This window comes from Oncorhynchus masou, chromosome 6 (assembly GCF_036934945.1).
Source record: "Oncorhynchus masou masou isolate Uvic2021 chromosome 6, UVic_Omas_1.1, whole genome shotgun sequence".
Classification (NCBI taxonomy): domain Eukaryota; kingdom Metazoa; phylum Chordata; class Actinopteri; order Salmoniformes; family Salmonidae; genus Oncorhynchus; species Oncorhynchus masou.
Genome location: NC_088217.1, coordinates 22,206,299 through 22,222,213, shown reverse-complemented (window position 1 = coordinate 22,222,213; position 15,915 = coordinate 22,206,299). Strand labels below are relative to the sequence as shown.

Genomic DNA, 15,915 nt, shown 5'->3' with positions numbered 1-15,915 from the left:
TTGTGGTGTTTCACTCAATAGATATGGGAGTCATCAAAAAAAAAAAAAATTCTTTCTGGGTCTCTCTATTATGGTCATACATTTGGCAGGAGGTTAGGAAGTACAGCTCAGTTTCCACCTCATTTTGTGGGCAGTGTGCACAAAGCCAGTCTTCACTTGAGCCATGTCTGCCTAAGTTGCCCTTTCTCAATAGCAAGGCTATGCTCACTGAGTCTACACAGTCAAAGCTTACCTTAGTTTTGGGTCAGTCCCAGTGGTCAGGTATTCTGCCACTTTATACTCTCTGTTTATGGCCAAATAGCATTCCAGTTTGCACTGTTGTTAGAACAGAGCCCTGGGGGACACCAGTGGTGAGCGCGTGGCGAGGAGACAGAGCCATGCCACCTGGTAGGAGCGACCTGTCAGGTAGGGTTGGGCCGCGCCGGAGAATGAGGTCTAGAAGGATGAGCAGAGGGAGAGAGAGTTAGCTTTAGCAGTGCGGAGCGCTTTCCAGGGTTTTTCCAATGTGTCAAGTAATTATATTTTTGTTTTCTCATGATTTGGTTGGGTCTAATTGTGTTGCTGTTGCTGTCCTGGGGCTCTGTGGGATCTGTTTGTTTTTGTGAACAGAGCACCAGGACCAGCTTGTTTAGGGCACTCTTCTCTAGGTTAATATCTCTGTAGGTAATGGCTTTGTTATGGAAGGTTTGGGAATCGCTTCCTTTAATGTGGTTGTGGAATTTAACATATATTTTCTGGCTTTTGATAATTAGCAGGTATCGGCCTAAATCTGCTCTTCATGAATTATTTGGTGTTTTACATTGTACACTGAGGTTTTTTTCTGAACTCAGTCTCATCTTTGTGTTTGTCCCAGTTTGTGAATTCCCAGTTGTTTAGCAGACCTTACAAACATAAAGGGCAACGGGTTCTATCACTGATTCAAGTCGTTTTTTGTAGCCTGATCATAATGTTCCTTTTTGATGGCATAGAATGCCCTTCTTGCCTTGTCTCTCGGATCGTTCACAGCTTTGTGGGAGTCACTTCTCTCTCTCTTTAACCCAGGCAGGTCATGTGACTGCAGATAGGGTGTCTCCTGCATTCCAGCCTTCTGCATCTGCAACAGAGGGGAAGGAGGGAGAGACAGAGAAGAGACTGAGCAAATTAGGAATGGAAAGAGAAAGGGAGAGAGGGACTACTCTGGCTGGTGTGTGTGTGTGTGTGTGTGTGTGTGTGTGTGTGTGTGCGCGCGTTGTGTTCCGTGGCCTTTCGTTGGTAAAGAGCAGCAGCTGGTCATTAGAACAGAGCACAGTACTGCATTCACAAACATATCCAGCGTGTTAACCTGTTTGCTGAGCTGTGATTTATATTATCATGTAGGTTTTTATTGGCACTTATATCTAGAAGTAGGGGACATTGTATTAAAATGCAAAACATGAGTTTATTGACACAAGGATTCCCCCATCTCTTCCTCTTTACTCTGTATTCTAGGGCTGTGTGGTGGGTTGCAAGGTTGTAGTGAAACAGGTTCTTTGAGAAGAGGCTGATTTACCTATGACCATATGGAGTCTGGCTAAATGTGTAATATATCAAGTGTTCGTTATATTAATCCATCTCTGAAATCATGATTTACATGTGTATACACACCATACTGTGTGTGTCTTTGCTGGCTCAGCTCCCATGGGAGGGATCAGTCCATTAATAGTTTGGGGGGCTGTAAGGGAACAGCCAGCTATGCCATGAGGTGCTGGAACTGGAAGGCTGATTGGTCTGTTGCTGGAAAAGTCACTGTCTAGGGTGTGGCCACAGACACTTTTGCTTAGTGGGAGGGGGTTTGGTGCAGTGTTTGTGTGTGAGAGTTGTGTCTGTGTGTCAGAGTGGGGGGTTGCTATTGGGTTGTGTCTGAGTGTTTTGAGAGAGAGGGAGAGACTACAGTATCAAGCGTTTCTAAGGGAAGGCTGCGCAGTCACTGCTTTAGTATGCAAGACAGGTGTGTCTGCAGAGGCAGGGAGAGAGTGGAGAGGCACGGAGGAAAGAGGGAGGAATGAGAGAGAGGGAAAGGGGACAGGGAGGTGTGAGGAGGAGCCTTCTAATCTCCTCTCTCATTATCGTTCCCCCTTCTCTCATCCCTCTCTTCTCTCCATCTCTGAGCTCCCTTTTCCACATCATTAGAATACAAACCCAGCTCTTGCTTCTCTTTTGAGCTTTTAACCTCTCCTTTAAATGTAAGGTGCTTTATTAGCATGGGGAACCTATTTCTACTTTGCCAAAAGCAAGTCAAATAGATAATAAACAAAAGTGAAATAAACAGTCAAAAATGAACAGTAAACATTACACTCACAAAAGTTCCAAAGGAATATACTTTTCAAATGTCATCAGAATGGCTATATACAGTGTTGTAACGATGTACAAATAGTTAAAGTAGAAAAGGGAAAATAAATAAACATAAATATGGGTGGTATATACAATAGTGTTTGTTTTTCACATGCTGCCTTTTTCTTGGGAACAGGTCACACATCTGCTTGCTCTCTCTCCCTCTGTCTATTTACCAGTGTTTGTCATCTGTTCACCCCCGTCTAATACCCTGACTGCTGATGGGTGGACAGAAGGTGCGTGTGTGCGTGTGGTGGGTTGTGGATTAATGATATCTCAGCTTGTCATTATTGAGCAGTAGCTGAGATCAGGATATGTGGAGGAGGAGATGTAGCAGAGCGGGTGGAGTAGAGGAGGGAAGAGGAGTGAAGGAAAGGAGGGGGAGAAAGAGAGGCGATAGGGAGCTGGTTAGGAGTTATCGAACGTTCCTCCCTCTTTCCACCCCTCCCTCTATCTCGCTGATGCACTGACTCTAAAGGCTTTTAAAAAAGAACCCTCTCTCCGTCACCGACCCAGCAACAGTTACTAACCCTGTGTTACTCCTGAGAGCTGCTGACATGTTCCTAACCCTGTGTTACTCCTGAGAGCTGCTGACAGGTTCCTAACCCTGTGTTACTCCTGAGAGCTGCTGACAGGTTACTAACCCTGTGTTACTCCTGAGAGCTGCTGACAGGTTACTAACCCTGTGTTACTCCTGAGAGCTGCTGACAGGTTACTAACCCTGTGTTACTCCTGAGAGCTGCTGACAGGTTACTAACCCTGTGTTACTCCTGAGAGCTGCTGACAGGTTACTAACCCTGTGTTACTCCTGAGAGCTGCTGACAGGTTACTAACCCTGTGTTACTCCTGAGAGCTGCTGACAGGTTACTAGCCCTGTGTTACTCCTGAGAGCTGCTGACAGGTTACTAACCCTGTGTCACTCCTGAGAGCTGCTGACAGGTTACTAACCCTGTGTTACTCCTGAGAGCTGCTGACAGGTTACTAACCCTGTGTTACTCATGAGAGCTGCTGACAGGTTACTAACCCTGTGTTACTCCTGAGAGCTGCTGACAGGTTCCTAACCCTGTGTTACTTCTGAGAGCTGCTGACAGGTTAATAACCCTGTGTTACTCCTGAGAGCTGCTGACAGGTTCCTAACCCTGTGTTACTCCTGAGAGCTGCTGACAGGTTAATAACCCTGTGTTACTCCTGAGAGCTGCTGACAGGTTCCTAACCCTGTGTTACTCCTGAGAGCTGCTGACAGGTTCCTAACCCTGTGTTACTCCTGAGAGCTGCTGACAGGTTCCTAACCCTGTGTTACTCCTGAGAGCTGCTGACAGGTTAATAACCCTGTGTTACTCCTGAGAGCTGCTGACAGGTTCCTAACCCTGTGTTACTCCTGAGAGCTGCTGACAGGTTACTGGTGTTGCTGTACTCCTCTTTTCTCTCTTCTCTTTTCTGTCTGTTTGTTTTCTATCTGACAGAAGGGTTCTGCTAGCGGTTAAGAGCGTTGGGCCAGTAACCAAAATGTCACTGGTCAAATCCCTGAGCCTTCTAGGTAACAGAATCTGTCTGTGCCCTTGAGCAAAGTACTTAACCCTAATTGCACCTCTTAAGTCACTCTGGATAAGAGCGTCTGCTAAATGATTCAAATTTACAAATTATTAGGATGCTTTAGTTTGTTTCATAGACGGGTTCTAGATTCAAGCAGTGATAGTCTGCTGTTATCTGTAATATGTTGTCAGTTCATAGCAGTATATTTGTGTTTTCTTTTACTAATGGTGGTAAACTAGGTCAAAAACACTGGGCACAGGGTTCTCACAAGGTGCTTAATGTACTTGAATTTGGAACTCTGAAATTCATGTACTGGAATACCTTGAAAATCTGACGTTTTCTCAAGTTGGTACTTGAAAAGTACTTGAATTAAAATGAGAGGAGACCAGAAAATGATCAAATATGTTAATTTGAAAAACATTAGAAACATGTATTGGTCTTCCAAATGTAATTTTCAGGTATACTACAGAGTTGAATTTCGTCACGTGTTCCGCACTCTGGTTGCCAGGCGAGCTTGCTCATTCCACCCACACTGGCACTCAGCAATGCAGGTACAGAACTGACTGATTAGAGCCAAACGTCCCATCACTGGCTAAAATGCTGGGCAAATGTAGAGTTAATCCTGCCTAGCAGGATATTGATGTTTATGAATGGGTTTTGCCAGACCCAACCAGGGATGTAGCGGAGGGTCAACGCTGTTTACAAACCTTTTTATTTGTAAAATAGCGTTTACACACCTTTTTTATTTTGTTAATGATCATTTACTCACTTATTGCGTTCTCACGAGTGATTCTTGTATGCTCGTTATGTTCGCCTGCTACCCTGGATTTGCCTTTTTTGCAGCGCATTCATTCACCACTCTGTCCAAAGGGAAACTTCGCCAACGGCAGGCCGAGAGGTGAAACAAACTACCTCAGCCCAGACCTATAGTGGCAAGTGGCAGAGCGAATGCCGCTGAATTAAAAAAAACATCCCTCGACTCCTGCTGTGTCAACAGACATCCCCCAAACAAAAAAACATCCCTCGACTCCTGCTGTGTCAACAGACATCCCCCAAACAAAAAAACCATCCCTCGACTCCTGCTGTGTCAACAGACATCCCCCAAACAAAAAAACCATCCCTCGACTCCTGCTGTGTCAACAGACATCCCCCAAACAAAAAAACCATCCCTCGACTCCTGCTGTGTCAACAGACATCCCCCAAACAAAAAAACCCATCCCTCGACTCCTGCTGTGTCAACAGACATCCCCCAAACAAAAAAAAACATCCCTCGACTCCTGCTGTGTCAACAGACATCCCCCAAACAAATAAAACCATCCCTCGACTCCTGCTGTGTCAACAGACATCCCCCAAACAACAAAAAACCATCCCTCGACTCCTGCTGTGTCAACAGACATCCCCCAAACAAAAAAACCATCCCTCGACTCCTGCTGTGTCAACAGACATCCCCCAAACAAAAAAAACCATCCCTCGACTCCTGCTGTGTCAACAGACATCCCCCAAACAAAAAAACCATCCCTCGACTCCTGCTGTGTCAACAGACATCCCCCAAACAAAAAAAACCTGACTCTCGGAGAATGAGTGTACAACTAGTAAATTGTCACTGATATTTCAGTCAGATGTCCAGGTATTTGGTTGTGGCGATATACTGCCTTCTGGTGGCGACTAGAAGCAATTGCATAATAGGAACTATTACAAATGGATGGTCCTTGAAAATAAATATTAGTGCTGGAAGAAGTACTTGAAAATCCTTGAATTTGACTTGCCACTGTCTATTCTATACGGACCCAGTGAACATTTTGATTATTTTTTTTATCCTGCTTTTTGAACCTTTTAAAGTTTTTTATCAATGATATGTGAGCTTTTTTTTTTTACTCAGAAATGTTTTGTACCTCTACATGTTCAGAGTGTGATAGCTCATTGTGATATCTCTACGCCAGGGGTTATGACACATTATGATGCCTGAAATCAAGTGTTACCACTCTATAACCAGGCAGCTATGTCCTGTCAATGTCCTCTGTTGTCCTGTGAATGGCTAGAATAGAAGGTCAGTGTGAATATAGAATGGATTTACCTTGTTTACTTGGTGCTGCTGCTGCTTGGTTCACTGCCAACAAAACTCTCCACAACACTTTGTATTGAAGAGGCCTAAAACCAGAGAAAGTAAAATGAGAGAATAGTGAAATGGGAGTAGCAGTGTGTAACTGGGGAGTCACTAACCTCATATACACTTGACTTTCACTTAACACACTGCTTATTCTATGTTATTTCTATGTACAGCACAGGAGGCTGCTGAGGGGAGGACGGCTCATAATAATGTCTGGAACGAAGCAAATGGAAACCATGTGTTTTTTGTTTTTGATAACATTCCATAAATTCCGCTCCAGATATTACCACAAGCCTGTCCTCCCCAATTAAGGTGCCACCAACCTCCTGTGATGTACAGTACTGTAGTAATGCAGTGTGTGTGTGTGTGTGTGTGTGTGTGTGTGCATACTTTGGGTAATTTAATAGCTTTTTGCTCTAATAGCCGTAAGCCTATTTGGTCCTGGTGCAGACATAGTTAACACACACACACACACACACACACACAGAAATCTCGCCCGGGGCACAGTGGCCATGAATTTCTTCCGCTGGGCGATAGTAATCAGATAAAAAGCACAGTGCTCGGTCCAGAATGACAAAGTTCATCTATGAATCAGTTGTCTGCATCCCAAATGGTATTCTATTCCTTTACAGTGTACTTTTTTGGACTAGGTCCCCATAGGGCTCTGGTCAAAAGTAGTGCACTATATACAGCATAGGGTGCCATTTGGGACACATATATTGTCATAGGAACAGTTTAACCCAGGGTTTTCCATACTTGGTCCTGTAATGCACAATACTTTCTGAATGTACTGTATGTAGGCTACTGAGCTTGTCTTACGTTTTCAGCACAGCCATTATTAAAAACTAAGACACACATTACGAAAGAGGGAGCCAGAGGCCGACACAGTGGTTCTTCCTTTAAAAGTTTATAGCTTATGCCGCGATTGTTTGTGGTAGATGATGGTATATTGTGGTAAATTACGTCATTCTGGCAACAATTGCTGACACTTAAATAACGTGCCATAGAATTCTGCAGCACCCTGCAAGCTGTGCTGCAGTACACTGCAACTTTTAGAGGAAGAACCCGTGTGTATTCTAAACACCGCGGTCAGCAACCTTTACCATTTGGAGTGCCAAGTTATCCTACCATTTCTACTGATCTGCTTGCTGATGATTCATCTACTGACAATTTTCATATGAACGTTTTCGTGACACCCGTTTCACTTCAGTTATAATAGTCTTCATATTTCAAAATCAATTTTATGTGGTTAATTCAAATGATATCTAAATGAAAATGATACAAATCTAAACGTAACTTCTAGTGCCAGTATGTAAAAATAGCCTACCTAAAGCCAACAAATAACAACATTGCAGCCAGCAGGTAGAAAATATCCTGATAAAAATGTTAATATCCTATAAATCACATTGGCTATGCATGGCCTCTTTGCAAGGAACTTGAAAAATGTTATCAAGTATTAAACTTGGTCTGGCCTGAAGCTTATGCTAGCAAACTTGCAATATTGTTTAAAATATTCTGGTACCTTAGAGTTTCCTGTGCCAGTGAGCTACAGACAGACAGACACAGCTGTAGGCTATTTGCGCAGTCTATTTGATTTATCAAATAGGTTATGTTGAGAAACTATTGTCATTCTCAATGGATGTAAAAACAGACTTTGTTTACTTGCTGTTTGAAGTGAAGAATAAACTACTTTGAGAAGCTCCACGGTGATGTTTAGTGAAGACAATCAAAAATAGCATCAGATCCCCAAATGGGCACATTTATAAGCCTACATTTGCGTGCAGGCCAGGTAGTCTAGGCCTAGTTGTATACATGGGGGAGAAAAAGAGGGCGAGAAAGCGGGGTAAAGGGAGAGGAGAGGGGGAGAAAGTAAGTGAGAATAAGGAAAGGAGAGAGCAGATTGGGTACCTAGTGTAGGTGGTCACATGGCCTTATGGTCTCTCTGCCTGTTGGTCTCTCTTTCTATTCTACCTATCTTCCTCTCTTTCTATTCTACCTATCTTCCTCTCTTTCTATTCTACCTATCTTCCTCTCTTTCTATTCTACCTATCTTCCTCTCTTTCTATTCTACCTATCTTCCTCTCTTTCTATTCTACCTATCTTCCTCTCTTTCTATTCTACCTATCTTCCTCTCTTTCTATTCTACCTATCTTCCTCTCTTTCTATTCTACCTATCTTCCTCTCATTCTATCGTTCTTTCTACTTGTTTTACCTCAACACTACCTACCCTTTATGTCTATCTACTCTACCTGTTTTCTACTGCTCCTCTGTCCCCCTGTTCTATCCTCCTTTCTACTTACTGTATGGACCCTCTTTCACTGCTGTGGACCTCATCTAGCTCCTCTCCCTCTCTATATTCATATCATTCCTCCTCCTTCACCCCCTCTCTCTTTTTCTATCCTTCTTTTTCACTTTCACCACTCCCTCCCTCTCTCTCTGTCTCTTTACTTCTCTCTCTGTCTCACTCTCTCTCACCCTCTCTTTCCTCCCTCTCTTTCTCTCTCTAGTTGTCAAAGTGGGCTCTTCAATAGTCTGGCAGTGTATTCTGATTAGAATGTAGTGATAATTACAGTGTAAGAGTGGTGAGTTAAGTGACAACAGGCCCAGTAGCAGAGCAGGGAGGAGAGGTGTGTGAAGTTAATCAAACACCCAGCCACGTTGTTAAAACAGAATGTCTTTAAAACACAGGGAAGGTACAGTATAAGGGCTAAAGGAGATATTTTACTGGTGTGTTTCCTTGTAGCATTGTCCCTATGTAGTGTGTCTCTCCCAGCTATTTTAACACTCAGCAACAGGACTTTGGACCACAGGGTGGGTGGGTGGGTGGGTGGTGTGTGTGTGTGTGTGTGTGTGTGTGTGTGTGTGTGTTGCAGTATAACATGGAGTGTGTTTTCTGTCTCATGCAGGGAGTGTATTTCTGCCCTCTGCTCTGTTGTGTGTTTGTATGAATGAGGAAGTGGATTTAGTTGGCCACCTGCCTTGTATTTGTACTGCTCTCACTTCCATCGCTCAGAGGGAATTCCTTAGCTAGTAGTAGATAGACACACTCTGTTCTCTAGCTATTCAATAATCTGCTCTCTCTCCCATATCCATCTACTTCTAGAAACTAAGGTATGATTTCCGCTCTCTCTCTCCCTCCATTTCAATTTAAGGGTCTTTATTGGCATGGAAAACCTATATGTTTACATTGCCAAAGCAAGTGAAATAGATGATAAAAGTGAAATAAATAATACATGTAGAGTACACTCACAAATGTTCCAACATTTCAAATGTAATATGTCTATATACAGTGTTGTAATGATGTGCAAAATAGTTAAAGTACAAAAGGGAAAATAAATAAACATAAATATAGGTTATATTTACAATGGTGTTTGTTCTTCACTGGTTGCACTTTTCTAGTGGCAACAGGTCACAAATCTTGCTGCTGTGATGGCACACTGTGGTATTTCACCCAATAGATATGGGACTTATCGAAATTGGATTTGTTTTCAAATTATTTGCGGGTATGTGTAATCTGAGGGAAATATGTCTCTAATATGGTCATACATTTGGCAGGTGGTTAGGAAGTACAGCTCAGTTTCCACCTCATTTTGTGGGCAGTGTGCACATAGCCTGTCTTCTCTTGAGAGCCAGGTCTGCCTTCGGTGGCATCTCTCAATAGCAAGGCTTTGCTCACTGAGTCTCTACATAGTCAAAGATTTACTTAATTTTGGGTCAGTCACAGTGATCAGGTATTCTGCTACAGTGTACTCTCTGTTTAGGGCCTCTCTCCCACCCTGTTCTCTACTGTCTCCTCTCTTTTCCATCGCTGTGCCATAGGCTATAGTTTGGATGTATTTAATCAGGTCATGTTACTACTAGAACAATGAGTGTTCTTCAGGGAATCTAGCGCTCCATAAAAAGCAACCGTATAGTACTGCAGAACGCTTGACAAAGGAACACAGTCCGTCAGTAAATGCTCCGGTTCTTAGGCTCATTTCACTAATGAAATGACTATATTGGTAGATTAGCGTGCCAGTTGATTAGCTTGGCTTAATGAGCAGCTAGATCCTCGTCCATCGACACCAATAAACATTGCTTCTCCTCATAGCGATGTGTCACCGCACTGCGGTGGTGTTGTTGTTCTCTCCGGTGATGGATAAAGGATATTTCATGTAGTTTATAGCAACGTGACAGTGAGAAACAAGAGGAAGTCGATAAAAGTCATGTTTACAGCTGTCTTTCAGACTGCGTTTTCAAGCCAACATTACCTAAGTACTGTGGAGAGGAAGAGGGATGGATGGATGGATGGATGGATGGATGGAGTGAAGGGTACAGAGGGAGAGGGTGAGAGCAATACACACAGAGAGAGAAATGGAAACCTATAGAAGAAATGGAGATAGCCCAGTGACAAGGGGACATTGTAGTGTACTTACTGTATGCTGTCTAAGAGCTCTGCTTGAACCCTTTGCTAATATTGGGAAGCCATTTAGTGGCCTCTAGGCAACTGCTGACATTTCCCAAGTCAATAGATTTAGTTTGGAAACAGTGCAGAGCATGCTCATGTGGCATTTACTCACTGTGACATTTACACACACGCGCACGCACACACACACTAGTTACATCAGGCTAATACATTTGTATACCAGATCAGCGATTCCTCTTTTGGCCAGAAGCATTGCTGACATTACCTCCATGGAAACTTTAGAGGCAAGGTTGCCTCCCCTCTGTGGAAACACACACACACACACACACACACACACACACACACACACACACACTGTATAATTATTACTGGAGAGCAGTATAGATGGGCATCAGATGAGGTTGGTGGCATCTTAATTAGGGAGGACAGGCTCGTAGTAAAGGCTGGAGTGGAATCGGTGGAACGGTATCATACATCAACACATGGTTCCATTCTGCCCATTATTACCAAACGTCCTCCCATCAGTAGCCTCCTGTCTTGGGCATTTTGAGTTTTTTCAGTTTGAGTGGTAAGCAGTATACAGATTGGGGTTGGTTCATTCTAAGTGAGGAGAGGTAAATTATCATGATGGTTGTTCTCTGACCAGCTGGTTCAGTGAAAGGCCTGAGGAGACTGTGCTTTTCCAGGTCAGCTAGTCATGGTGGCTCGGCTACGCTGGCTCAGTTGTTGTCAGGAAGAGGTTAAATCAGTGTAATTGGGCTAACTCTGGTGTTCTATGTTCCAGACAAGAGGATTTTAATCCAATCTAAGTGTTTTAAATTGTAATTTTGTTTTGTCATTTAGCAGACACTCTTATCCAGAGCAACATACAGGAGCAATTGCTTAAGGGCATATCGACAGATTTTTCACCTAGACGGCTCTGAAATTCGAACCAGCAGCCTTTCGGTTACTGGCCCAACGTTCTTCACTGCTAGGCTACCATCACTGTACACTGCAACTAGATTATGTATACAAAAGTATGTGGACACCCCATTAAATTGCTGTTGCTGACAGGTTTATAAAATTGAGCACACAGTCATGTAATCTCTATAGGCAAACTTTGGCAGTAGAATGGCCCGTACTGAAGAGCTCAGTGACTTTCAACGTGGCACTGTCATAGGGATGCCACCTTTCCAACAAGTCAGGTCATTACATTTCTGCCCTTCTAGATCTGCCCCAGTCAACTCTGTAAGTGCTGTTATTTTGAAGTGGAAACATCTAGGAGCAACAATGGCTCAGCCGCGAAGTGGTAGGCCACACAAGCTCACAGAATGGGATCGCCGGGTACTGAAGCTCGTAGCGTTGCAATACTCACTGCTGAGTTCCAAACTGCATCTGGAAGCAATGTCAGCACAAGATCTGCTCGTCAAGAACTTCATGAAATGGGTTTCCATCGCCGAGCAGCCGCACACATCACCATGCGCAATGTCAAGCGTCGACTGGAGTGGTGTAAAGCTCGCCGCCATTGGAATCTGGAGCAGTGGAAACTCTCTCTGGAGTGATGAATCACGCTTCAGTCCGATGGACAAATCTGGGTTTGACAGATGCCTGGAGAACGCTACCTGGAGGAATAATGGTCTGGGACTGTTTTTCATGGTTCAGGCTAGGCCCCTTAGTCCCAGTGAAGAGTAATATTAACGCTACAGCATACAATGACATTGTACGCGATTCTGTGCATCCAACTTTGTGGCAACAGTTTGTGGAATAACTTTTCCTGTTTCAGCATGACAATTCCCCCGTGCACAAAGCGAGGTCCATACAGAAATGTTATTTTGAGATTGGTGTGGAAGAACTTGACTGGCCTGCACAGAGCCCTGAACTCAACCCCATCAAAATACCTTTGGGATTAATTGGAACACCGACTTCGAACCAGGCCTAATCGCCCAACATCAGTGTTCGACCTCACTAATGCTCTTGCTGCTGGATTGAAGCAAGTCCCTGCAGCAATGTTCCAACATCTAGTGGAATGCTTTCCCAGAAGAGTGGAGGCTGTTATAGCAGCAAAGGGGGGACCAACTCTATATTCATGGAATGAGATGTTCAACAAGCAGGTGTCCACATACGTTTGGTCATGTAGTGTACATCTGCAACCCTGTCTATGTGACTACATAAAAATCTAATCATACACCACTTGCCTATATAAAATATCCGCTTCTGGATAATTATACAGTAGTAGTTGGGCCAAGTTCTGTGTGTGTGTGTGTGTGTGTGTGTGTGTGTGTGTGTGTGTGTGTGTGTTCCCAGCCTGTGTGACAGAGAATGTGAATCCGGAGAGTCACACTCTGACACATCAGCTCTGATCACATAAGCACACATCAAAGGCTGACCTCCATTTGTGGTGTTTAGTGTGTCATGGAGACCCAATAAACACCACAAGTGTGTGTGACAGGGACACACACACTGGGACACACACACGCTCACCGGCCCAGAGGAGCGGTCCAGAGCGCTATCTCACATTAGCATAGTGTCCTCTTGCCGACACACAGTGCTGTATTACAACCTGCTATGTTAGACTCTAATACCTCCTATTATAGCTTCTCTCTACAGCTACACACCACTGATAACTTCTCTATACCACTGGATCCTGTTGTCCTAGAACCAGGTTGCCATGGTGATTCCCATGATATCTTTATCCATATAGGGTAAAAGCAGTCACTTTGGGACAGGCAGTTGGATAGACTGACAGCCTGATAATCCTATACAAACAAAAGGGCCGTGGGTGTCATGGGAGAGTCAGATTATCTTAAATACTATATATGTCCTACTGTATGTCCTTAGACTTTGTTTAACGTCAATGCAAAGCATGGCTGTCCTCACATTATTTTACAAGAATCAGCTATTATCTGACTTGAGATCTGTGCTTTTGTATTGTCTTTTATTGTTTGTTTTCTCCTCTTTTTTCTCCTATTCCTGCCCTCCACAGAGAATAGTGACCTTGTTGTTCTAACAGGTCATTCCCCCTAACCAAACCTCAATTACTTAAATTATGCCCTCATCAGTGTCCCCTCACATTTATTTGAAAACAATGGTCATTTCATTTTATGACTTTTGCAATGTTTTCTTGTCTCTATCTCCTGCAGTTTTGTGCAACAGAAGAAGTGGTCGACGGATCATGTCTCCACTGTTACGTGGAAACTAATGCACTACCGGGTCCAGAAACCCGTCCTCTGACCCCACACACTACTTCTACATTACCCACGATTCCTGTCTGCAAAAAAAGTAAGGATTTATGTGTTGAAGCCCTTAGATGACTTGGACTTCCTTGTTTTACTATTGAACTATTTCAGCACCACTAACCAGTTCTTAGTTTACAACAGTGATCTTAGAGGGACTGTAGAGGCACTGAGAGACAGTCATAGAGTAAAGAGACAAAAACAAAGAACAACGAAAACAAAATGGCCAACAACACGGCGGACCACCCTCCGGGGAACTCTGTTGCCGATGGCAACCAAGAAGGGGACTTTGGCATCACGGTGATGGATCTCCGGGACCTGATGGAGCTGAGGAGCGGAGAGGCCGTCACTAAGATAGCCGACTCCTACGGAGATGTGCAAGGGCTCTGCCGCAGACTCAAGACATCACCCATCGAGGGTAAGAGACGCTATACACACACAGACACACACACACTATGGTATCACCACCATTAAACCTGCTGAGCGTTCATCATGATTATGTCATCGTAGAGCTGACCCCTATTGGGCCAGAGTTAGCCTGATGGCTGTGGGTTGTGCAAAACAGTAGATTCCCAGGCCAAACCACTCTGACAAGACATGGCTGATTGAATCAGTCTGAGCAGCAGAGACATTCAGCCAGAGGGTGAAGGGTTAATTATGGGGGTTAAGTGATGCTGTGTGTCTCTTTCTGTAGGAGTAGAGACCCCTGACCGCACAGCAACTTAACTATCAGGGGCGTCACAGAGTGGTAACTGATTTTAGGACCAGTTATGCCTTTTAGATCACAATGAATAAGACTACATGGACGGGGAGACCTGATCCTAGATCAGCACTCATATTCTGAGATGCTTGTTTAATATGGCCCCAGATACTGTACGATACAGGCTGAAGTCCACTACGTTACCAAAGGTATGTGGACGCCTGCTCATTGAAAATCTCATTCCAAAATCATGGGCATTAACATGGAGTCCCCAGGCTATAACAGCCTCCACTTTTCTGGGAAGAGATGTTGGAACATTGCTGCGGGAACATGCTTCCATTCAGCCACAAGCATTAGGGAGGTCAGGCGTGGATGTTGGGTGATTAGACCTGGCTCGCAGTCAGCATTCAAATCAAATCAAATTTTATTTGTCACATACACATGGTTAGCAGATGTTAATGCAAGTGTAGCGAAATGCTTGTGCTGCTAGTTCTGACAATGCAGTAATAACCAACGAGTAATCTAACCTAACAATTCCACAACTACTACCTTATACACACACAAGTGTAAAGGGATAAAGCATATGTACATAAAGATATATGAATGAGTGATGGTACAGAACGGCATAGGCAAGATGCAGTAGATGGTATCGAGTACAGTATATACATATGAGATGAGTAATGTAGGGTATGTAAACAAAGTGGCATAGTTTAAAGTGGCTAGTGATACATGTATTACATAAAGATGCAGTAGATGATATAGAGTACGGTATATACATGAACATATAAGATGAGTAATGTAGGGTATGAAAACATTATATTAAGTGGCATTGTTTAAAGTGGCCAGTGATACATTTTTTACATCAATTTCCATCAATTTCCATTATTAAAGTGGCTGGAGTTGAGTCAGTATGTTGGCAGCAGCCACTCAATGTTAGTGGTGGCTGTTTAACAGTTTGTTGGCCTTGAGATAGAAGCTGTTTTTCAGTCTCTCGGCCCCTGCTACAGGATGCTCTCGATTGTGCATCATTAGAAGTTTGTGAGTGCTTTTGGTGACAAGCTGAATTTCTTCAGCCTCCTGAGGTTGAAGAGGTGCTGCTGCGCCTTCCTCACAACGCTGTCTGTGTGGGTGGACCAATTCAGTTTGTCCGTGATGTGTACGCCGAGGAACTTAAAACTTACTACCCTCTCCACTACTGTCCCGTCGATGTGGATAGGGGGATAGGTGGGTGCTCCCTCTGCTGTTTCCTGAAGTCCACAATCATCTCCTTTCCAAATCATCCGAAAGGTGTTTGAAGGGGTTGAGGCTCGGTTCTCTACCGGTCAGTCAAGTTCTTCCACACTGATCTTGACAAACCATTTCTGTATGGATCTTGCTTTGTGCACGGGGGCATTGTCTTGCTGAAACAGGAAAGGGCCTTCCCCAAACTGTTGCCACAAAGTTGGAAGCATAGAATCGTCTAGAATGTCATTGTATTCTCTAGCGTTAATATTTCCCTTCACTGGAACTAAGGGGCCTAGCCCGAACCATGCAAAACAGCCCCAGACAAATATTCCGCCTCCACCAAACTTTACTGTTGGCACTATGCATTGAGGCAGGTAGCGTTCTC

At 43.9% G+C, this 15,915-nt stretch overlaps 1 protein-coding gene across 10 annotated transcripts in view; it reads left to right on the top strand.

Moving 5' to 3' along the window:
- LOC135541628 (plasma membrane calcium-transporting ATPase 1-like) overlaps positions 1–15,915 on the top strand; it is a 298,234-nt gene that overhangs the window by 181,403 nt on the left and 100,916 nt on the right. For 8 of the 10 annotated variants that reach the window (XM_064967935.1, XM_064967940.1, XM_064967938.1 and 5 more), the window contains one exon: positions 13,514–14,024. In XM_064967935.1, the coding sequence (XP_064824007.1) occupies positions 13,829–14,024 (196 nt within the window). In that variant the 5' untranslated portion in view covers positions 13,514–13,828. Of the gene's footprint in view, positions 1–9,011; positions 9,101–13,513; positions 14,025–15,915 lie in introns of those variants that run through there. The other 2 variants (XM_064967936.1, XM_064967932.1) reach the window with 2 other exon arrangements.